Below are 26697 nucleotides of genomic sequence, written 5' to 3' on the forward strand. Positions count from 1 at the left end.
ATAGACCCATATTTAAAAAAAAAAAAGTCGATGGGCGGACGAATACAGACACTATTAAACATGTCGAATGCAAGCATCATTAAAATTGTTATGCGTAAATTGAGGTAAAGTAATAACATTATTTTCATCCACTAAAAAAATTCTGGGGAAGGCCAGCTTTGCTTCTAGGGTGTGCCGGCACCCCTGGACCCCCTCTAGTTCCGCCTATGTCAATTCCTGATATATGCTTTTGCAATGTGGAAGTGGTGATGACCTGAGTCACTCTCTCTCGATCGCTCGCTCACTCTCTATTTATACAGAATATAAAAGTGGATGTATGTGTGTGTTTCAACATAATTCTGATATATCTAGAGCAATTTTAACTATATTTCTTACAGTCTAGAAAAGAGTACTGTCGGGATACATATCAAAAATGTTAGAAACGGGTCGATATTAGTATCGAATCCATACTTTCGTGGTTGCTTAGGTGAATAGTTCTACTTTCAATTCAAGTCCAATTAAGCTCCCATTAGCACCCAGGGTGTTCACGTAGCGACATAAAAATATCGACATCAACCGACATTAGAATCGAATCGTAAGTTTTCAGCGCCGTCAACAGTGCCGCATTTTCCATTAGTTCACATTAGTCCACATTTCACATTAGTCCCATTGCCTAGAGGGTAACATATTTGCAGAATGCGAAGTTTAAAACTTGAATAATATTTTATTTTTTTCCATATGACAAAGTTAAAAATCAAGAGCAAATATACTATTTCATGAACAATCCTCTTTATTGTAATATGTTTAATAATAGCGTTAGAAATCTAAAAATAATTCAGAACATGTTTCACATTTGTTATTTTTTTTACGTAGTTGTAGCTGTAGCATCTAGTGAGTAGCATTTAACTGTAATGAATTCACTAATTAAGCATATTCGAATTAAATTTTAAGTTAGGGATGAAAGGGCGGAGAAATATGTAATTATTGGGGACGCCGAGAGCTAAAGTGCGTATGTTTACCGAGCTTATGTGCAGAGATCGTTAGATGCAGAAGATGAGTTGCAAGATTAATGAACTTGAACAGAGGATCAAATGATGGACTGGAAAAAATGTAGCCGTGAATTAGAGATCATCTTTTGTTGTAGTTATGTAGACCTTGAATTCTTTTGCTGTTTTATTTCGGTAATCCCCGGGAGAATATTGGGATGAGACTGTGATTTTGACAATTTGTTTTTGGCAATACCCGGAAGAGTGTTGGGTTATATTAGCCGGACATGGTGTTGATTTTGAATAATCGGACAAAGTGTTGGAAAATAGAAACAACATATGAAGGATGTTACTATGTAGAAATAAATCATGTGTAATCGTGTTGATGTAGAAATGGAGTCATAAGTGGCTGAAGTCTTTTGTATGTTAAGGAAAGTTAGAGCTAGTGTGGCAATTGATATTTTAGGGTTTATGAGCCAAACGTGGCTGTTGATAATAAGGTCGAAGGGCCGAGAGTGGACACTGTTATGGTAGGTTGATGAGCCAAGAGTGGCTTTAGATATTTTAGTGACTTATGGTAATGCCAAATGGGATCATAGTTATTGTTATAGTTTTCGGGATTCAGGAAGGCTCCTGTTTAATTGAGTGTATTGGTGTAAGTCAATTAAAGGTTGACAGTGAAAAGAAAGTGGTATAATTCATTTGAAAACTCTAGTAGATTTGACAAGTTAATTAAAGTAATACTTTGCTTCACTGAAGGTACGAAAAATAAACAAACCTAACAACTATAATACGTTTCCTTAGTGAGGTGTAGAAGAAAAATTGAGTATCTCACAAGCCGTTGAACTAAGAGCTGAAATTCAGCATACAACTCTTTATTAAAAATAAACAGAATATGTCCTGACATTTTTAAAAATTGTTTTCATTTTTTACGAGCGGGGGGTGCATTTTCTATATATTGGAAATTGTTAGTGGGTTGATTTGTAAAAATAATAGAAAAAGATGGATATTAGTTGAGAAACAAATTGAGTAATAAAAACTACAGTTCTTCGAATTTTATACACACTGCTTTGTATTTATAATTGCAGAAGCTGGTGTTTAATACAGGGAGCGTTCAAAACATAAGGCAATCAAGCCATAAAGTTGAGAGAAAATGGCCATAAAATTTGTATTCTAAACTTAATTACATGGGCATTTTCAATTAGTACGACATTCTCTACTGAAATGTGTCTGTAAGGCAACAAAGAAATAAACAAAGAGATAATTATATATCATAAATTTAAATTCATTTTAATTCGGAAGATGAGAAACACTTTACCATTATATATTGTAACAGTTAAAATTATTTTCCTAAAAACACTGACTAGTATTTCCCATTTTCTTTATATAGGAACAACCATTCGTTGCCATAAGAAAACCTTAAGTTTTATACAATTTGTATTTCGGACTTCCATTCCAATTAGCACCAGTCAAGCAGGTTCGGATATCATGCGTGGAAGTAGATTCACAGCATTAACCAATCAAACAATAATAATTCGGATTCCAAATCTTAGTTCCAAAATTTTAATGCTTATTTCAATTACCAGGATACAAGAGCCATATTACAGCTGTCTGCTTTTAAACGATCCGGATTGTAGGATACACCAGTTATCTCACCACTTTACTTCCTACAGCCAGTACATATATTATTTCAAAACAACGACGTATTTCCAATAAACAATGACGAATAATACATATAAAACATCCGTAACATCCATCTCGTGTTAGTACATAGGCTGTAATATTAGCTTTCTAAATTCCGTAAAATTTATATTATTTAATAAAATAATTATTACATACAAATCAAACTTAATAATTTTACATTGGGAATCATCTGGGATACGAAAGTAGGCGGGGTTAAGCTCTTAGCAATTCATATTATAACATATCTCAATGATATTGCACAAACACATCTTACCATATATATTAATTTGCCGCACAAAAGAGTATAATTGTCAATATTTTTATGGCAGTTCCATTAAATAGCACTTAAAACTTGGCTTTAAACGTCAAATTAATTCGATTTTACGTTTATTAACTTTACTGCTTATTTTTGTATATCCATTAATCGATCAATCATAAGAAAAAGATAAAAATGCATATATACAGAATTTAAAGCACTTTCCGCCCAGTGATTCATTTAGTATCCCAGCTATAATAGAAACTATAATTCAAAGACTCGTTTTAATAAAATTTGAGTTGAAAATTGATTATAACATTTAAAAATTATTAACAGCAATCTTAAAATGAAATAAACAAGTATTTACAATAAAATAAAACAATCAAATAATAATAATGTAGACCAAACAAATCAGATTTGTAACGATCGTTTTTCAGATCGTTACAATATCTTAAAGGTAAGGTTCACCAGTGTTGTCACAGAGAGGTGCTTGAGCCATTGACGGTAGGAATTCAAACTCCGATAAGTGATAATTTCACAGTCTTGTTTTATTACAAGTGTAACCTCTTTAGTCAATGGAGAGGAGGACGTGGATCATGGGTCAGAGTTGATGACGATGGGTTTTGGTGGGTCGGAGTTGGTCGCAATGGTTCAGAGTGGTTCATAGTTGGTGGTGGGTCAGAGTGGATGACGATGGATGATGAATCACAGTGGGCCAATGGGTCATTTGGGTGGTGGGTGATAGTGGGTCATGGTAGGTCGTGGATCAAATTTTCATTGACCCACACCATCTCTGGTTAAAATTGTACTAAAGAGAAGAGACCCCGAAGACGCATGTCGGCTATTATGCTCAAATTTTGCACATAGATAGTACCCCACCAGAAAGCAATAAATCTGAAATGGTTCACGGTACCACCTCCTAGAACTCGAGATGTAGGGGTTTGTCTCATTGGCTAAATTTGACCTCAATGATTTATCCTTCAACAAGTAAGCTTTTTATGATCGTTTCCGTGGGGAAGTCAGAAGAACACGTGCTTAGTAATCGTAATATTGATAGTTCGCGTCCACCCCGGGGTATTTGTTTAGTGTTTTTTTGACTCACCTAAATATAAACAAATCACACATATAGGTAATTTAACATATTTTGGGAGAGTAATTTTGTGGTTCGTTGGCTTTTCATCGTATCTCTGCCAATGGTAGTAAAATTTTCAAAATGGAACTGGGGCCACCGCGGATCGTCGTTGCGGGACCACCAATTTTTGGCAAGAGGTCAATAGTTGACCATCTGTAGTCCACCGACGCCTACAGCTTAGGGTAATGAACGATGTCTTTGATTTGTAGACTTCATGACTACCAACATCGGCAGTCAACTAGCTTTTAGTATTCCTTTACTAACCGTCTATCGTTCATGTTTATACACGGTGTTGTCATAATAATAATAATTATTATTATTATTTGTAGTAATAGTAGTATAATTGATAATAGAATAATTATATGGTCTATGTATTGTCTCGGTAAGAATACACACAGGATTTGGCTCGTTTTGGTTCTACCCGACTCTAATCCGAGTCGAGTTGGAGGAAATTTTTCGCGCCGAGTCCTAGAGTAGACTTCAAAGATGTCTGTTTCGAGTCGAGTCGAGTTTCAAAGAAAAGTCGCTCGTGCCCCTTCCTACTAATGAGAGCTTAATCGAAGTTAAGCGAAATCGAAAGTCACACTATTTATCTAAGCGACCCCGAAAACTATGAATTCGACACTAATATCGATCATTTTCTAGCAATCTTTTATATGTATCCCCCTCCCATTTACCATAGTAACCCGACAGCACTCTTTTTCAGACTATAAGAAATGTGGTTAAAATTACTCTAGACCAATGGTTCTCAATCTAATTCCTATCACGATCCCCTTTTTATCACATTCTCTTGCCAGCGACCCTTTTATAATTTGTGTTTTATAATAAGCTTGTGTGGGATTTTTAACATACCTATTTCTATAATAGTAGAATCCATTTCTTGTTTATAGTGAACAGTGCCGTGGCATGAAAAATCAGCGCCCGGGGCGAGAGTATACGACGATGTCTCCGTACATATGAGTGATGTCGACAGACTAGCTGCGAAGCACCACCATGGTTGGCACGAAGCTCAATAAAATTTTCAAAAGTAAACCCTGCCTTTCCTTGATTTTGAGCACATTTTATTACGTTTTTCCTTCTAATTTATACATGTGCACATGCAACTTCCTAACATGAGTAACACACTTCCTAAGAAATTTGTGCCCCCATTTTTCGACGCTCGGCACTGACAGTGGATTGAGTAACTGTAATATCTATATTCCCAACGACGAAGGTGCTGTTTCAAGATGGATGTTAAACTCCTTCTTTGAAGAGGCCATTAACGTATCTGATCTAAGCCCACAACTTCTTGATCAAATAATAGAATGATCATGCGACAAGTCTTTGCAACTAGTTTTCTGTAACGAAGACTTGGACAAGTTCTGCCTGATGAGGAGAGAAGAATATCCTGGTCTGGTATCTGCTGCTTTAAAAGTAATAATTCCATTTGCTATATCGTACCTGTGCGAAAGTGTGTGTGTGTTTTTTTTATGGTAAACATTAAAACAAAGACAAGAAATCGCTTATCAGTTGAAAATGGCTTGATAATGTTCGTCACGAAGATTGAACCCGGCATTGCTGCACTAGTGAAATTACACCATGCTTAGGTATCTCATTAGGTTTCAATTCTAATTGTATTTCAATGTGCAGGTTTTGTTGCATGTGTATTTTTCTAGTATTTCTATATACAATTCTCATTAGTTTCATATCATACCCCTTTCATTTAAGTTCATGTTTAAACAACTCTGCACCCTTTGAAAATGTTCAGTAGACTTATTTTTTATTGTTCTTTACAGTATGTATAAAAAATAAAAGTATGCCTATCAGAACAAAATTAAAAATAATATTTAAAAATAATTTCCGGTATTAGATTCTAACTATATTTGTCTCTTCCGCTTATCTTCGTGACTCCCTAGGGGCCGCAACTCTCAGGTTCAGAAACCCTGCTCTAGGCATACATGAGTTATGTTGGAACATACATACATATACTTTTATATGTATAAATGCAGATAAGAGAGGGTTGAGAGAGAGCGATTAAGATATTACCGCTCTCAATCTCTTCACTTTACTTTTGCGATTCGTGAAATTTTTATATGACAGTTTGGGGCTAGCTAGTTTTTGTCTTGAACCACAATCCGATTTTCGATATGCTCTACCTAAATGCTGTAATGCGAATATTGAGAAGTTACCTGCGTATGAAAATAGCTGCAAATAAATACATTACATAACTTATTTATTGCTATTACACGATTTTCTTAATTTGTATTTAATATTCACATATAACATACCGACGTTCTGTTAATACCTCAGATGTTATATTTTAAAGATAACAATTACTGATGTCGTGAAATGATATGAATATATATATTCAACTGATATATACAACTGATGAATTGTAATGTAGGCTAACTATTTTACATAATTTTCATGCATTGAGGAAAGTAGCATATCATAAAAGAATCTCACCTGAACGGATATCGAACACACGATTTAAACGCTCGGGGGTGTGCTACTGAGCTAACATGACCGCTTTTCGGAAGCTGCTTCTGAAATATAACTGAGCTCATACGTAAATGGTCTTTTCCATATGGAAATCACAATGACGAAACGAGAGTGTGAATACATAGTTTCGAAATATTGTATCATTAAATATTTCAATCAATGTTACTTTTTTTCTACACTTAATACCATTTCAGCATGTTTTATTATATTTAACAGAAGGAAAAACATATGTGTACATTTTTTCCCCGATTGCTAAGGTTGGCTTGGAGGTTCGAACCAGCAGTTTAGTTTACTGTTTTTCGAAGATACCCGAAGTTGGACTTCGAAAGTGTTGGTCTCAAAACAGCTATCATCATATCGCTCAATCTGTTCGGTATATGGTATATGTTTCTATACGTGTAAAGTCAGTATAACAATTCATTCTTTAAACAGCTTTTCGTATTATTAATATTTCTTTATAAAAACTGTTTTAATATTATTATTACGGCGCACCATTTTCAGATTTCTTTCGCGAGTCGTTGACCAACTCGTTTCCCACAATAGGCGTGTCGTGTAAGTAACCAATCACACGTCAGGTACTAGCTTTTACCTATTGCTTCCTGCTCACAGCTCAGAACATTGGTAACTATGGATAGACGTACGGCAGTAATTACTTTCTGGGAGTTGGAAGGCTATTCTGCAACTGCAGCTAGCAGGCGAGTAGGTTTCCCGGCCTCTACAGGAAGGCGATGGATTCGGAAATATTGTGCTACAGGTCAGACTGGTAATTTACGATCTCCTGGTCGTCCGCATGTGTCAACCGAAGCCGAAGATTCGAGATTAGTAAACGAAGCCCGGTTAGACCCACTAAGGACGTCTAGACAGCTAAGGGAAGCTTCTCTCTTTCCTGGTAGTAAGCATACAGCTCTGCGAAGTCTTCGTCATGCTGGGTTACGTGGCCGTGTTGCTGGCGTGAAGGAAAAACTCTCAGACGACCAGAAAAGTTACCGTCTCGCGTTTGCACAGGCGAATGTGGGTCGCAATTGGGAAAACGTAGTTTTCTCAGATGAATCCATATTCGCAACATCAAATGAGGGACGCCGTTTTGTGTATCGTCCGAGAGGCACCCGATATGACCCTGGATATGTGGCTGCTTGCAATCGCAGTGGCCATGTATCTATTTCATGTTGGGGTTGGATTTCCAGTCGCGGAGCAGGACAGCTTCACAGAATTGAAGGACATCTGGACCGTGCTAAATACTTAGACATTATGAGTAATATCATGGTGCCATCTGTACGAGTATTTCAGCCTGATGGTGGAATTCAGTTCCACCAAGACCAATACATACTTCCCCTGTGGTTCAGGAATGGTTCGCAGGGCAGCCTGAGATTGATTTAATTGACTGGCCGCCTCGTGGAGCAGACCTCAATCCCATGGAAAATATGTGGGCAGAAGTGAAGCGTACTCTAAGGGCAGTTGGCCTGAGGCAGATCCACCAAGAACTCAGGATGACCTGTGGCATCTTGTTTCCGAGGAATGGCTGAAGGTAGGGGAAGGAGATAGATTTGTCACCCATTTAATAGATTTCATGCCCAGAAGAATGGGGCGTGTAACAAATTCAGAAGGGCCTTGGACACAATATTAATGTCCCCGTCTTAACTCCCGTAAACAGCCATTTTCAGGGCTACTTAAACGCTTCTGAAAATATTTCTAGAAGTAAACCATTCATTGTATCCGATTTCTGCGCAATTCTACTAACGCAAAAATGATAATTCGCTGCAGGCTTTGAACCCAAGACTTCTTCATTGCCAAGCCCGTACTCTACCAGTGAGCTAACATGAACACGCATTCCCAACCTGAAGAAACACGACTTTCAAGTTCTGGTATTCGATAACAATGATGCTCATATATTTTGCAAATGTTGTATTCAACTTGGGATATTCCGCAACACACACACACACACATAAACAAAACGAAGGAGAGAGAGAGAGAGAGAGATGAATATACAAAAGCATATTCAACGTATTCGAATGAGACTAAGTAACGGCATTCCGTTCTAAAGAGAATTTGTGTTTCTTCCCGTGACGTTAAGAGGATCGGGAAAAGTTATGCGTCTTGAAGCAGGATCCGACTTTGGATACTCTGTTTATACACTTTCTGTATCCGTAGGAATATACTGGATTTCACAATGTAAATGACATGCTGTAATGAGAATATTGAGAAGTTACATCTCTATGACAAATAGCTGCAAATAAATACACTACATACTTTATTTATTGCTATTGAACGAGTTTCTTAACTTGTATTTAATATTCTCATATATAATACCGACCTACTGTGAACACCTACCTATCTCAGATGTTATATTATAAACATAATAGTTACTATGGTTTGCAATGATTATGTCATATATATATATATATACACAACTGATGTATTTTAATGTAATTATTTTATATAATTTTTCATGCATTGCGGAAAACATAATTTTAAAGAAAGCATTGACCGAGATGGGAATCGAACTCACAACCTTATGAGTTGAAATCCAACAGCTTACAAGGGAGTTAACACAAGGACTTTCGGAAACATGCTTCTAGCGAAAAATGTATAACGGTTCTCAAGAAAAATATGATATTCATATCCACTACAAAAGCTGTTTTTGTTCTACTTTGACTTTTATTTTAGTACTCAGACGATAATTATGTTCTATGTCTTAACTTTGAGCATTCTTTTACATATGGAAAGATTCTTTAACGTATCTAAATGTTCCATTACGTATGGAGAGCTAAATGACAAACAAGCATGTGCTAACATTAATACAAGGTTTCGAAATATTGTATCATTAAGTATTTCAATCAATGTTGCTTTTCTTCTACACTTGGTAACAAGTCTTATTATATTTAAAAGAAGAAAAACACATCTGCAAACTTTTTCCCGATTGCAAAGGCTGGCTTGGAGGTTCGAACCTGGTTTACTTTTTCCCGAAGCTACCCGAAGTTGGACTTAGAAAATTTTTGCTTCAAAACACCAATAAAGAATGCGCTCAACCTTTTTGAGACAAGGTGTACCGTACATATTTGTTGTTGTATACATGTGCTGTTTTGTTTTCAGTTTCTTTATATTCCATTCAATCATCATGCAAAAGGCATGAAACATTACCATGTAACTCAATGAACACTTAAGTCAAGAAATCTTATGACACTTGTGCTAACATAAAAGATTTCATTGATATGTAAAACACATTAAAAATAAAGGAAACTTTAATAATTCGATTTATTAAAAGTGAATTTAAAACAATAAAAGTATATACACATTACACACACTAATCTATACAATAGCGTAGCACTTCCAATAGCTATTTTTTGAACATTCGAAGCATTCATATATGCGCGAAAATCATACCGAGTTTTTTTTTATTTATTTATTTAACCCTCCTATGGCCTTAGGGTCAATATGACCCCAAGGGACACCTATTTCTTAAATAATTTCTTCGTAAGGTGTTTCCGGTTACTGATTATTTTAGTATTCCTCGACCTAGTCTAGTTCTTTATATAATCCAAATGTTAAAAGTTAATTATTTTAAATAACGTTGTTAAATAAGAAGGTAACACTTCAGATCGTAGGATCAAATTGACCCTAATGTCTAATATTATATTTTTCATATTATTATTATTATTATTATTATTAGTAGTAGTAGTAGTAGTAGTAGTAAGCTACCTCAAGACACTAGATTAACTATTATTTAGTCTATCTTCCATGTTTGCATGTCCTTATGAGAAATTAAATACTTAATGTCAAATAGACTTCAAGGACGGGTGTGTGTGTAGATTTGAAGGGCCATAGGATGGTTAAACTTTGTTCACACTTCATGAAACACTTAGAAAACGATGAAATTTGTGTTTATCCCGGCATTCCTATATGAAGTTCACAACGGTTATCTAAATATATATATTGATAAATTCGCATCTGGACAAGTCTGTTTCTTTAGCCGTCAAAGCGAATAGGAAACAGATGAACACAGGGAAGACAATATGGTTTGCATTTAATTTTCTAGGCTTGTATAGACATTTTAAAATTTAGTTAAAATATTATCATTCACTTTGACATCGCATAAACACAAAAATGTTCCACGATAGCTCCTAGAACGGTAAATTTTCATTTATGAGTGCTTTCGGAAGAGTCCATTTTGGATTACGCATTTCTAAAAATATTTATATACAACCTACTAAAACATCAGTTAGCACTGTTTCTCGCTGTTTCTGTACCAAAAAGAAGATTTTAGTACCAACCAGCAGGAAAGATATCGCTGTTATCTTTACCTTCTGAGGTATACAGTGTCGAAGTTAATTCTTTAAATTGCATTAAACTTGACGATTCGTTAAAATGTACAAACTTTTAGATGATTGGACAGTCAGAATGGAGCCAGAATCGGCATTTATTAATGTATCCAATAACAAGTAAACAGAACTCTAAAGTAAATATTCCACATAAGTACACACAAAATAAGAATCATTGAATTTTTCTATCATATATTGTTTGCTTATTGTTTGAGACAAATACATTAATCCTAGTTTATTTTCATTAACGTGTATGAAGTTTTTATGTACAGATAGCTTGTCACGTAACTCGTAAGTTCGCTTCGAAAAATAGTCATTGCATATGGGCCTCGAAAGTACGATTGTTATACTGGGCTATTATTTACTGTTTTTGTAATATGAAAATACTTCAACTTTCTTTTACGCACAATATCTCCTTCACAGATTTATCTTTTACAAAGTATTTTTTATTTAAATTTTCAATTATGTAAAACGATTTCTTTGAATAAAGAGAAATGAAGATTCAAGTTTCAGAATCAAAATATAATAGAATAAAATTTCTAATATTGATTACTATTTACTAAACTTTCTGATAATATTTGTATCATAAATATTAAGTATTTTCATTTGACACCAAATGGGCACAAATAAGCCTTTAAAATTTGAAATTTAAGAGATAATACGAAGTAAAACACAACAATATTTAAAAGACGTTAATCAATTTACAATACATAAAAGTATAAAGTACATGAAACTAAAATCTTAAACGTTTCTTTCAAAAGTTATGGCAAGAACGTTAGGCAATATATAGTTTGCCACACTATACCACATATACAGGGTATTAATGAACTAGACTGACAAACTCAAACAGCTGATTCCTCACATCAATACTCAAGGATTGGTGACAGCACTGTTAGTAACCTTGTTCTCTAGAAGCTATCCCTTTCAACACGGCAGCAGTCATGGCTTCGCTGAGAACACTACTTTTCTTTCTTTCTTTCACGCACCAAAAATGGCCTATCACAAGCCAAAACAACTGCAAATCGTTGAACAAAACTTACGCAATCACTGCACGACGTTTCTTTGCACAAAATTAATAAGGGAAACTTTTACATCGATTTTAATGAATCCGCATAATTGTGTATCCCGTGTTGAAAGGGATATTGCAATAAATGGCCAAAAGAATCCTTCTCTTTGCATTCTTTACAGCATATGCAGCTATCAGACGACAGCTTTCCTTATCTGTACCATTAATGGGTTGGTAGTGAAATTATCAAGTGATTCGACAAATACTCGAAAAGAAATGACAATACAATACGCAGGTACACCAATTATTTATTGATTTTAGAAAGGCTTACGACTCGGTTAGGAGAGAAACATTGTACAACATTATTACAGAATTTGAAATACCGAAAAAGCTAAGTAGATTAATTAAGATATGTTTAAATAAATCCCAATGTAAAGTCCGGGTAGGACAATTTTTGTCCGGGAACTTTCACGTCGAGAATGGCTTGAAACAAGAAGAAGCGTTGTCGCCAATATTATCTTTGTCCTGGAATACCTGGGACCTATAAGAAAAATCAAATATAACAACCAGGGCCTAGGGATGAATATTATCCACCAGGTTATGGTCTATGCTGATGATCTAAATTTAATAGGGGGTGATAGGAGAACAATAGAAAGAAATGCAGAGGTCTTATTAAACGCTTGCAGGGACATAAGTTTAGAAGTAAATGCAGTGAAAATTAAATACACGGAAGTTCGTCGTCATCGTAATACGGCAAATTATGGGTGCGTTAAAATACCAAATAATACTCTTGACAAAGTGGATACTTTCAAACATCTAGGTTCAATATTAACAGACAAAAACCACATTCACGAAGAAATTAAATGTCGACTAAAAGCAGGGAATTCATGTTATTATTCAGTCAAAATCCCTTGTTGTCGCGAATTCTGTCGAGGAATTTGAAGCTCAAAATATAGAGAACGATCATCAGGTCTGTTGCGAAACATGGTCACTTACTCTGAGGGAAGAAAGTGGACTAAAAGTATTTGAGAACAAGATCCTGAGACAAATATTTGTACCCAAGAGGGACGAGAATGGAGAATGGCGGAAACTTCATAACGAAGAACTACACAGTTTATACGGCTTACCAAACATTGTTAGGGCCATCAAGTTCTAGGAGGCTCATGTGGGCAGGTCATGTAGTCAGGATTGAAGAAAGTAGGAACGTTTTCAGAGTCTTAACTGCAAGACCAATCGGAAAACGACCATTAGGAAGACCTAGGCGCAAATGGGAGAACAATATTAAGATGGATCTATCAGAAATAGGAATACAAAGTAGAAACTGTATCCAGTTGGCTAAGGATAGAAGTTAGTGGAGAGCTTTTGTGAACGCAGCATTGAACCTCCGAGTTCCATAGGCCATAGAGTTAGTTAGTTACTTAGGTTAATGGAAATTATATATATTAATTACATGTAAGTTTTAGCCAGGCCAATTTCGCACGGATCAAACACGAACACTAAGGAGGCAGTGATCATAGAACACGGTGAAACTTAAGATAGAAGAAGGTTTTGGTCTATATTTATACTAAGCGACATACCTGTGATTTTTCATATCCCTTTACCTCTTATTCTTCGTGTGTGTCATTTCTCTAACGTAGAAAAGTGGTAGTAAGAAACGATGTTATTGAGAGCAAAGCATTTGTATTCATTAAGGAGAAAAGCTTGCAAGAAAATAATACCATGTATGTAAAATTGAAATATTAAAGCTATTTTGTTTATTTTTCTTATGAATAACACAAGTTGCTTTGCGAAGTATTTTACTACCTTGATCAAAAAGTTTCATTCGCAAATTAAAAATACTAGTTTATTCCTGAAAATTGATGTCCCCTTCGAAGTAATCCCCATCGACTGCAACGCACTTATGCCAACATTTGATTCAGTTCTCAAAACATTTGTGGTTCTCGATTTTCGGTATGTCCATCAGAGTAGTCTTCGATTTTCGTATTATCTCCTCTCGGGTGTTAAAACCTGTTCCCTGTAATGGTTTCTTGAGTCGATCAAACGGGAAAGTGTTGTACGGAGCTAAACCCCGTGAATTCGGTGGCTGTTGTATTATATTCGTTATATTTTCGGTGAGAAACTCGCGGATAATGATAGCTTTCATTGACGCTCTGTTGTCATGGATGCAAAATTCACGAACTGTTTTTCCAGAGATCTTTTCTTTATAGGCGGATTTCTTTACACAAACGCTTCATAAAGCCCAAATTAACTTCTTGTTGACTGTCTGGTTTTCTGATAGAAATTCATGATGTACAACACCGTTGTATTTCATGAAAACCGTAAGCATAACCTTTTCCCACTGAAAACCACGTGGCTTATTTCGGTCTTGGCTCATTGGGTGCTCGCCATCGGTAAACCGCTGTTCTGTTTAGAGAATCATTGCTGAAACACTTTTCCAACGTTACTAAGGTCTTTGCACCATTGAATCCGTTTGTAACGCAAAATTTTTATACACACTCGTTGTTGCAAAATTAACTCTATTGGAAAAATGAAAACATGCACCCAAAAAGATGTACTCAACACTGCATCATTTACACAAATTGCAAAGTATTATGTTCAAATTAGGAAGGAATATAGCTGATCCTACTGAGCTATCAGAAGCTATCAGATCCTAAATAGGAGACTGAGAGCGCCAAACACTGTTGATTCCGAGAACTTTTTGATCAAGGTAGTATTCCTTATTAATCACTAATATTGAAGTATTTACTCTTGCTCATCTAACTTTGAAAATTATTTACTATACCAACTTTAAGCGAACCCAATACACAACAAAATTACATTTTGTCTCTCCTTGAAATAAACTTAATACCTCCTTAAGACTATACACTTTGTTTATATTTGCAGTTAACGTTGTGGACCTCGATGCAATCAGCCATTCTTTGTAAGTGCATCTGGTCCCACGTAATGGATGTTTGTCATGGGGCATAATAATAAAGTGCTTGAGTTTAAAATTCTTCACAGGGTAAAGGATAGTGAAAGATGTTTGGTACTCCTAACCCGAAGCATATAATTTTAGACAGAAATCAACAAAATGGGCTAAATTGAATTTAATTTGATAAATAGAATTGTAAGCATTTTTGTATCCGGTTTCGAGTCAACTTCTAAATTCTCTACAACGTTCTATTTGAGGAGGGATAAAAAATAGTTTAAGGTTGTCATCGCCCACTCTAGCAACAAAACTTGATATGATAAAAATTACTTACTTATTTTTTGAGCTGCTTTACCTCTGCTTCTTCGCCCAGGGTTTGTACCCGGTAGATCACCTAAGGGGAAAACTACGTAATTGTCAGTAAAACATGTTCAAATAAAATCGTCATACTAATAACATAGAGATGGTTATCAAAATCATGGAAGCGTCTCAAGAAAAATGCAATTAACAATAATAGCATACATAATACCTTTGAATTGAGATGAACTAGAGGCATATAAGTCGTGAATGTATTCCAGATGAATGTTGTACTATTCACCGTGCAGTGTAGTATTTAGTGATGTCAGCGGCGATAGAGGTTGATGTTTGCTTCAGAATTTGAGTTCCAGAATTGACCACAATTATTTAGTAATGAGATTTGCTGATTGAGCGGGCCAACTATGGATTTAAACGTGTTCTTAATGTTCACAAACCGACGCCCTAGCATCTCCAGTTGCATCACTTGGTTCATTGTTATCGATAAATATTATGTCATCTGCCAGAACAAGATCTGGACCATAGATTGTGCGTAGCCTTATTATTACTAGCAGAAATACATTTTGTGAATATAGCCATAAAACCTATGAAATATGAAGAAATTGTAGTCCATGACATCACACATATTTCACAATGGGAAGCATAGGCTTTGGATCATAACCTTTAGGAACCTGCCATGCATAAACAGGGACTTTCGCACGGAATAAAATGGAGCAGAACGTATCAGGCCGTTTTAAACTTTCTTACATAGTAAGGACAATCACTTTACACATTACAAAAACCGCGAGGCGCTGCACAAGTATAGTCTGGCAGTGTTTGTTATCTTCAAAGAACTTCCTTCGTTGAATTTTTACTTTATTTATGTTAAAAGAATAATTATATGCCTAATCTTGTGAAAAAGCAAACTATAATATTCCCTCCCTTTCTTCTTTGCTGAAGTCTGGGATATTTAAGTCTTCCGACAAATATTTTTAGGACGCCGGGGCGCAGATCTCGATTCCGTTATGTTCCCGGATTTTCCGGGACGAATGGAGATCCTGCCATATCGTGACATGTTAAAACCAGTTTATAATGCGATTATCTTCTTTTTAGGTTGATTAAATTAGTTAGTTTGGTTTGTGTTTGGTATTTCTCTTGTCAGCGAGTCTAAATAGAACGTCGCCTACAGTTTAATGTTTGATTTCAGCCATTGTGATAAGTTCGATGATCACCCAACGAGAGTCGAATCTAAGACCTAGCGCTCCACAGACTTGCATTCTAGTCATTACAGAAAGGTGAAGGGCTTATCATATTTCAGTTATTACTTTTTATGCTCGTACAAAGTAAACATGGTATCATTGATTGTCACTCAATTTAATTAAATTACTTACCTTTACTTCAGTGCGTAATTCCTGAGTTTTGTGTAGCTTAATTGAATCGTTGAGTTCGAAACCAGACTACTAACTACTAACAAAGACTTCAACAAGGGTGTCAAACGAATAGTTGAAACACTAACGTATATAGGCCTACCATATGGCTAACATTGTTTATTAAATATCATTGTGTGCCTAGGTACTTTAAGAAATACAATTGAATTGTTGAGTTTGAAAAGCAGTCATCCTTCATTAAAACTAACTTGAGAAGAGAGATAAACCAAGCTAAATTAGCCAATATGCATGTGAAATATAGGGCAGTTTTCACTTTTGGATCGTAGAAATTGGCATATTCCTAAATGATAATGAAAACAACCCTATTTGTCAGATACATATTGACGAATTTAATTCAGTTTGTCTCTTCTCTAAAATTATTTTCAGTGGATTGACTGGTTTTCGAACTCACGATTCAATTGTATTTCTGGAAGTATACAATGATATTTACTAAAAAAAAAGTCAGCCATATGGCATGTTGATGTGTATTAACTATTTGTTTGACGTACTTGTATTCTAGTAGTTGCAGGGATAATATCATATTTTCTCGGTAGTAAGAACAAATTCAACAATTGCTTCGTTTGACAAGAATGTATTTTAAACTTCATTCCTAAGGTTGAATTCAACAAGACGTTAGTCTATTGACTAGTTTTTCATATTATAGGAAAGAAGATTAGACGTTACACAATTTACCTACATACAAGTAAGAGCTACAAACAAGACGTTCCTTTATTAACTGGTTGTTCATATTATTATGGAAAAGAAGACTAGATGTCACACAATTTACCTACATACAAGTAAGAGCTACCACACATCTAAAAACAATGACCTAATGTATGCACTTTCTTCCCTGTAATATTTTACGTAATGCGACAGATGGCTAATATGTTGGTCAACTGAAGTTTCGGTGCAATATCACGTTCTATACTAGCTTAAAAACTAAAATTTTGCATTGCAGCTTAACGTTTTATTCTTTTCTTTTTGGTAAAGACATGAAATTAATTAAAAGTACATGGAACAATATTGCTTTTGGCGTCTTGCAAGACAGGCTAGCACATTTTTCAATACGTGGATTGTTTGTAAATCGCCAGTAATGTTAATGATTCTTACAAACAGAATACAGAATTAATTTTGAAATTTGTGTACCTCAGTCCCTAAATAATATACTATTTTCTACAATTTATTTCGCTGGCTTAAATATGAAGCGCAGAATACTTACTTTGTAATGAGTTTTTACCTTCCGTATTAGTTCTAGGATCTGCATCATGTCCATCTGTTAATTCAGCACTGTCTAAAATAAAAATTAAAAATAAACCCTTCATCAAACAGACAAGTTAGTAACATTGATCGGAGATATCGTGTTTTACATTTCCTTTTGACAACTATGGAGTTATGTTTTTCAATTTCCGGACCTAAGGTAATCTTGTTCGAAGATCTAAGATGTTCGTGGATTTCCAAAACATATGTAGATCTTCCTGATTTTATGCTCAAACCGTTAATTGGACATGACGGAGAGTGATTTAACATAGCTCATAAGTGCAAAAAATTAATGCTGTTACTTAGATTTGGTCTTACTTGGTATATTCCTGTTTCGTCTCCAGTCCTAATGGCAATTCATTATTTATATCTTAATTTAGATTCTGTTCTGTGCTCTACCGATAAGAATATTGATATAAATTTCCGACAGTGCTGTAGGCGAAACAAGAACACACCATTATTTATATTTAGATCAAATCTCGCACAATGATAAAAGATGTTTTCTTTTGTTTATTCAGTATTTTTATTGACTAAGAGCAAGTTTGAACCATTGATTATTTAGCTATGTACACATATCGACTAAAATAAGTGCAGGATGAAGTTATAAGAAATAGATCTATTCTCTAGACCGTGTTTCACTGTACGCTCAATAGTTATACAACTAACATGACTACAGATATATGCAAAACATGTTTTGCTAGGATATTCCTCTATTGGTGCAAGAGAGTAGTTGAACACCACTTAAAAGGAACATCAACTTAGTGATCTATATATATTTCTTTAAAATTTGGTAGGTAGATACTACACAGAAATTAAACGAATACGTGTTTTTCTTTTTTTTTTATTTTTTGCAAAGCAACTCTTCTTGGAGGCGAACACCCATCGAAAAAGTTATTATCCGATGCCAAAAGCACAAGGAAGACAGGGAATAGAGCGAATGAAATTCCGCACATATATACTAGATGCAAAATAGCGGAACACATGTTTCATATTTTCTTTCAAAAAACGTTTGGGTGAAGCAGACATCTCTCCACACTTGTTACCACGAAATATCAAAATTAGGAATGAAAGCAGCTCAGAAGTTCTAAAGTGCATGGAGGAATGTAACAAAACTGAATTGAGAGATACTATTTTCTAAAATAAGCCAATACTATTTTTTTAATTCTCTGCGGAAAACTAGTTCTTGGATGTAAAAGATCTCGCCCAAAGTTTAAAAAGCGACGATTAATACGTGTTTTGTATTTATCTTGATCAAACGTTTGTATGGGGCAGAGCTTCCTCCAAACTTATTAACAACAAATGTCTAAATTACTAGTGAAAATATTTCGGAAGTATCTAAAGTACATACATGATTGTAATTACACTGCTTTGAGAGATAGTATGCGGAAAGTAAGACAGATATTTTTAATTCGCTTTGGAATACGGCTATTGATGGCAAAATCCCAATGATTAATTGTTACAACTGACACCTTACTGACGGATGAATATTATAGGTAGTTGTCAGCAGAGAATAAATAGTACACCTAAAAGAAAAGACTATGTTTGGAATAGTCATTCTGAAAGAGAAAGGTATGAAGCTAAGGCACCTTGAAACATTAAGACCTGTAAAAGCAGAAAATGAGTGATGCCAGAACAGAAGTACATGCACTTGTAAAATGTGAAAGCAATTTAAAACACAGTTACTAAAAATAAATTATGTGTATACGTTTCTTTTGTAGGCCAAATGATTCCTGAGAACATGAACTCCCAGCATATTCTAGTAATGCCGAAAGTCATAAGCCATGTTAAAAGTAGATAATGTACCTAATCGAAGTTAATCTGTCGTTTGATTGTATTATCTTTGAAAGAAGAATGTGCAAGCAGGAAATGATGTTACAATAGTTAAAGTTTAATGTCGTTTGTCTTCTCTTGATATGGTCTGACGTACGTTCACGTAATATGTGCCCCGTGTAATATATGAGTAGCATGTACTCTTGCTGACAACTGCATTTGAAGCAAGTTACGATCAGTATGCGCAAACTGCGTGTGATATAGAAAGCTGAAAGAGCTATACAAATGTAGTCAATGTTTTATTGACTTTCCGTATATAACGAAGTGATAACTGCTTACACGTGAACATATCATCAGTGGCACTTGATGCGATAATGAACGTTATTATGTAGAAATGTGTTCGTTCACTGAATATGCAAAAACGTAAAGAAAGAGATCACGAGTATACGATGGAGCACAATGGAGGAAGAGAACTTCACGATGTATATTGTTTACGGGAGGTCGACGAGGAAGAACATACTGGTCTTGGCACAAAATCTGATGCTGATGTCACCCTCGATTATCAGCAGAATGCGTCACATATTGAAAAAGTGGTAAGAAGAAACCTCTATCTGTGGGAGCTTTCCAATCCAAATACAGAAAAGGCATATCAAGAGAAAAGTTAAAACGACGAGACAGACAAACAGGTCTTTTCTGTTGGAACATGGTAATACTAGGTAGTGAAGGTGTCACAGCTCGTTCTACGTACGTTTAAATATCCTATGTGAGCACACGTTCCCATACACGTTGTGTACTTAGGGAGATGAGATTGCAACCTAGTAGCAGACTAGGGATACCATCATTTGTGTGTGGCGGTTTGAAAAAATACACATCATTTTGTAGCATAGTCACAAAAAGTATACCTATTACCCATGCAGCAGGAACAAGTACTCCGCGAGAAATATTAGTGACTTCGTGAACATCTTGAAACTAGGGATTAGGGTGTATCGAAAAAAACTTTTTTTCGAAATCCGGTTACGGCTAGTGCGGATATTTGGCCAAATGGCATCAATAAAACGTATAAAAAATCTCAACTCGATCAGACAACTCCTTCTGCTGCCGAGTAGAGCCCAAATATTAGAAAAATCAACAAAAGATTCACTTTTCAACTGATTTTCCAAAAAATATTTTTAAATATTTCCTATATTTTTCGGTCTTTTAAATTATTGAAATAGCATTGAAAAGGAGAAATAAATACATAAAACACATTTATTACGGTTGTTTCTGTACACCATAAGCATAAAAACCTAGTTAATTATTTGTAAATATGCACTGATTTTCTGGCGTATCGTACAATTAAATTTTAATATAAAATTATTGAAGTCTCTTGAATAACGAAGAAAACACTTTAGTGCTAAATTCTAAGAGCAGTAATAGTATAAATAATTTGCTCCCAATGCCGGATGCATCTGGTTATCACACTAGATCACCTGCCGCCCACCTCTCCCCGAACGCCTCTTCTCTTGTACTTGCCCAGCTGAAAGAATCTGTCTTATCAGTCGCCAGTAGTCAACCAGCTGTGTCGAACGTGATTGTCGCTGCTTGAGTTATTTATTAGTACTTTAGGAAATTTTAACTAAATAATTTGTTTTCGTGTGAAGTGCAGTATGTAGAAGTGAGAACAGTGTTTCAGTTGTGTTAAGTACTTTTTATTAGGAAGAGAGTGACAGATACGCTGACGTTATGGCATCGACAAGTTTGTTACGGTCTGGCGTTAGGAATAGCATTATTGCGACACCCAAGGAATTGGGTAGAACACAGCTACCAACCGTTGAAATGTATTGAGACAATACCAAAATGAGAAGAAAAAATGAGAATTTCGGGATCCCGGAAAGAGCCTTCAACAAAGCGTTTATCTTCTATCGTCGCCAGAAAGATTGTAGAAAATTGAGATTACGCCTCAATCTTGTGGTTCTTTGATCTAGAAGAAAAGGCGCCTCTAGCACTGGTACTTTTCTTTCTTTTTCGCAGTTGCAGGCAAGAGGATCGGAACACTTACAAAAGGCTATATCAAATGAAATATTTTTGGCAGACTGTTGAAAACCAGCAATTCGTTTCGCAGAAGTTTGGAAACCGGACTTTGCTGAGTTTTGCAAGTCACGGACAATATTATGGCACTTCAATATCATTGCAACAATCCTTCTGACACTGAAAATTGCATCGCCGCTGATTGAGGCTTAATCTCAATTTTCTACAATCTTCCTGGCGACGATAGAAGATAAACGCTTTGTTGAAGGCTCTTTCCGGGATCCCGAAATTCTCATTTTTTTCTTCTCGCTCCCATAGGTATTGTCCCAATACATTTCAACGGTTGGTAGCTATGTTCTACCCAATTCCTTGGGTGTCGCAATAATGCTATTCCTAACGTCAGACCGTAACAAACTTGTCGATGCCATAACGTCAGCGTATCTGTCACTCTCTTCCTAATAAAAAGTACTTAACACAACTGAAACACTGTTCTCACTTCTACATACTGCACTTCACACGAAAACAAATTATTTAGTTAAAATTTCCTAAAGCACTAATAAATAACTCAAGCAGCGACAATCACGTTCGACACAGCTGGTTGACTACTGGCGACTGATAAGACAGATTCTTTCAGCTGGGCAAGTACAAGAGAAGAGGCGTTCGGGGAGAGGTGGGCGGCAGGTGGTCTAGTGTGATAACCAGATGCATACGGCATTGGGAGCAAATTATTTATACTATTACTGCTCTTAGAATTTAGCACTAAAATGTTTTCTTCGTTATTCAAGAGACTTCAATAATTTTATATTAAAATTTAATTGTACGATATGCCAGAAAATCAGTGCATATTTACAAATAATTAACTAGGTTTTTATGCTTATGGTGTACAGAAATAACCGTAATAAATGTGTTTTATGTATTTATTTCTTCTTTCCAATGCTATTTCAATAATTTAAAAGACCGAAAAATATAGGAAATATTTAAAAAATATTTTTTGGAAAATCAGTTGAAAAGTGAATCTTTTGTTGATTTTTCTAATATTTGGGCTCTACTCGGCAGCAGAAGGAGTTGTCTGATCGAGTTGAGATTTTTTATACGTTTTATTGATGCCATTTGGCCAAAAATCCGCACTAGCCGTATCCGGATTTCGAAAAAAAGTTTTTTTCGATACACCCTACTAGGGATGGACAGAACCGGTTCCTGGTGGAACCGGTTTCCAGCTCTGAAGGGATCCGGTTACGGAAATGGTTCTGTTTTTATGTACGATGTCGTCTCGAAAGGAGGAATGTGTAAACGTAATCGAACAGGGATTTTTTGTGTGTAAGCTACAACTGATTTCATTTTTCACAAACGAGTTCTGAAACAAATGGTGTAGTACAAAATCACTAATGAAGATAAGTAGTTCGGACTCATTCCAGCTTTCACTATTCAAGTAACTTTTACTTTTCCTCTGTGTGTTTAAGTATTTCCGATGAAAAATTGCAATAATGTATCTTTGGACAATTTTAATTCCCTTCAAATTCTAAATATATTGCAATGCAAAGGCAAAATTGCAGCTACAGGAAAAACTAGCCAATTTTTTTTTTCACACTGCATTAACTTCAGTATTTGTGCTTGTAACAAATATTTTTATACACAAACTTGTACCTATTCACAAATATGTATACCTAAAAAAATGTAAAACCTTTCTAACACAAAATCACATTCTGCTGATTGCTTTGCTACATTTTGTCACACCTCGTAATACACATATGAGTGACATTATTCAGAAGAAATTTTAATATGTCATTAGTCTAATAAGTACAATTCTGAAACAAAATACAATACACTAGTGTAATGTCACTGGTGACGAACAAACTGCCAAACTCATTGACTAAACAAGCAACTTGGTAAACTCATTAGGCTAAACACTCACTGGTGGACCAATTTTTTTTTCTGGGGAGCACAAGCGGGTCTGGACAAGGAAAACACAAGCGCTTGGTCCTCTTTGCTGGTCTACTTTGTGCCTCCTTTACGGGTATTTGGGGGGTTTCGTTCTTGATCTAGAACAGGTTCCTAAGACCCAGTTCAGGAACCGGGTCTTTCGGATCCAGGACTGGAACTGTTTCCGGAACCGGTTCTGAAAATTGGATCTACAAGAACCGTTTTCTCGCGGAACCGCTTCCGCCGGAACCGGAACTTTGTGGCCATCCCTACTTGAAACGCCGTATACTACAATACGGTCCGAATAATGTATATAATATGGACCAAAGCACATTTCGACAGGAAAGGCATGGCGGTCGTATCAGGGTATGCAGGGAACGAAAACATTTGAAACAGTTGCACAATACGTGAGTGTACAACATATACTGTAGTTATACCATCCAACCTATAATATGTCCTGATAAGACGTTGTTGTTACCGTTATTTATTGTCTTGAAGCAGCCGAAAGTGTACACGACAGTATGTTCTGCCTTCGTAACAATTACCTAGCTGCCTCATAATTAGGCATACTTAGACAGTTCATCATAATCAGGCATAGTCAGGCATGTTCTAACGTAGTTGGCTCAAGTGTATTTTCCTACAAAGCAATGCAACACTGTCCAGCTATTAGATGCATAGAGTAGTTATTGTGAAAACACACTACACTGAACGAAAAAAATAGAACGCTGCTCAAAATATCACATGTACTAACATGGAAATTACAATAACTGGATGTATATTTTTTTCTCTTGCGGGAATTCTTTGTGAAACGCTTTCCCAACGCTCGACATTAGCTTGGACTTACGAGACAATTTTATAAAAGTACAATCATTGGATGACTAATAAATTTTCATAGATTTGCCAAAATAACACTTGCCAACATATTGAGATGTTCTTAAATACGCTTAGTACCAGCTTGATCACACAACAGATAGGCCAGTAAAGTTTCAGATGCCTGTGGAGTACTCTTTCGATACGACTAGTGTCCAACGTATAAAATTTGACAGGTTGCTGTGACTCGGTGTGCGTTGTGTAAGAAACCATTGCGCTTGCAAAAATTTTTGTAGACTATTATTACTGTGAAACTCTTGTTGCTTAAATGCATTATATACAAATAGCAGTCGATGTACATGTTAGTACCCTTAGCTGAAAAAGTGATGGCTACAGTTTTCTGGGATTTTCAAGGGATAGTGATAGTAGTGGATTATTTTCCAAAGGAGGCGAACAATGATTGGGGAGTAGGTTTTCTATGACGGCTGCATGATAATATTCAGCAGAATCGTAGTGGAAATTTGACACCAGAAGTGGCAGGGGTGCCATGGCCACAAGGCAGCCATCCCAATGGAAGCAACTCAGGATTACGGCTCCCCAATCACTTTATTCGCCTGATTTGACACCTTCTGACTTTCATCTCTCTCCAAAGCTAAACACTTGGAAGGTACTCATTTTGACACTGATATGACGTCATGCATGCCGTAGATGAAATTGTACAAGCGTATGACAAATCATTTTCTACCAACAGCATTAACGCATTTGAACTTCGATGGGCAAAATGTGTTGATTTATTAAGGGACTATGTTGAAAAGTAACACCGTCCATAAATATTCTGCATGCTGCTTCGTTCATAGATAGGCTTAGAACTTTTGAAACAACCTTCGTATAAACAATTCACATATAAACTCTAATAAAGCGTAATATCAAGCTAACGTTGACAGCCCGAAATAAAATAAATCTAAAAGGAACAGAAAAGAAAGGTATTTAAAGAAATTTATCACCTGAGATGATCAGGAATTTCCATTTGTAATAAAAACATTGACAATTATGAGTTGGTTCTACATTATCAACAGTTATTTATTCATTGGAAAATTTTGTTTTATCTATGTCGTTTTTCTAAGTTCTATTCCAATTGTTCATATAATTTTCTTTAATAATCAGGCAGAAAGACAGATATTTGAAGTTTTACGTACTCAGCAGATTTTACTGACAAGCATCCACACACGCATATTCTTTTATATATACAAAATGTCCATGAAGTCCGTGCCACCCCTAGCCTCAGTGAAACGATTGCGAATATGAGCAAACGCAAAAACATGCACGTCATTATTGTAAGGGACTTGAATTTTGACCTTTAAAAGGTCCATCCTAGAAACCCCACATGGGGTCAACTTGAAAATTTTAAATACCAAAGAGGATCGAATAATATATCATTGGAAAGCTGTCGACAAGAGAAATATTTTCCCAAAAGTTTCAAGTCGTTATGTTGACCCCATTCAACATGGCGGGGGTTCACATTTCGTGTTTATGAAGCCCGTTGCCACCACGTGTATCTGCAAAATGACTGCGAATATGAGAAAACGCAGAAACATGTCCGTCATTGTTTTAAGGAGTTGAAATTGTTTACTACAAATGTTCCACCTCACACCCCCAAATAGGGGTACAGGGATAAATTGGAGCATTTAAAATGGTAAAAGGATCGAGTAGTTTGAATACAAATTCTGCATTTGTTAGGTTAGCCACATCTAAATTAGCGGTGAAATCAAATATCGTAGTGAAGGCATGACATTGAGATATCTATGGCTTGTGAATATAGTCCTTCTACGTTTTTTCTTATGCACAGTGTAAGTACCGTAAATACTTTAGTAAAACGAGAAAATGGTCTGTGATGCGGTTGAGAACTTTCTGTTCACGTTGTCCGTACTTTTGTAAAGTGAAGCCCATTTTGCTGTTATACTGTATTACCACGAGAGTAAGATTTTAAGAAATGGTTATTTCGAAAGTGGGAATGAAGATACTAGGATAATCAATACTTTTGAACGGAGAGGATGAAGTTGTTATAACATTGGAATCTTATGATAACATGTACTTTTTGTCTTAATAGTAATTTGGTCTCTGAGAATGAAGGGGGTTCTCGACCCTGTTCAAACCTCCCTTGGATACGCCACTCCAGTACATCAACTTAAATTATACCTTTCCGCATTTTTGTGTTAATTTTGCACATAATCAATGTTCTGCGATATATATATATATATATATATATATATATATATATATATATATATATATATATATATATATATATATATATATTGTTTAGTTTCGATATTTTAGTTTAGTAATTGTTCTTGTTTTCTAACAATTGGTTAATTATATGCCTATTATTAATAGGTATTTATGTGCTTAGTTTGTTTCGGTGTTATTACTGTATATGTGTTTTTAATATGATCAAATAAAGAATG

General features: G+C 35.5%; 1 protein-coding gene across 2 annotated transcripts in view; it reads right to left on the reverse strand.

Annotated features, from left to right (window-relative positions):
- LOC145683442 (uncharacterized) overlaps positions 1 to 26697 on the reverse strand; it is a 207104-nt gene that overhangs the window by 31433 nt on the left and 148974 nt on the right. For both annotated transcript variants that reach the window (XM_081754781.1, XM_081754780.1), the window contains 2 exons: positions 17688 to 17759; positions 15082 to 15153 (listed from right to left, as the gene is read on the reverse strand). In XM_081754781.1, the coding sequence (XP_081610907.1) occupies positions 15082 to 15153; positions 17688 to 17759 (144 nt within the window). The remainder of the gene's footprint in view (positions 1 to 15081; positions 15154 to 17687; positions 17760 to 26697) is intronic.

This window comes from Thermobia domestica, chromosome 4 (assembly GCF_964235325.1).
Source record: "Thermobia domestica chromosome 4, izTheDome1.hap1.1, whole genome shotgun sequence".
In the NCBI taxonomy this organism is placed as follows: domain Eukaryota; kingdom Metazoa; phylum Arthropoda; class Insecta; order Zygentoma; family Lepismatidae; genus Thermobia; species Thermobia domestica.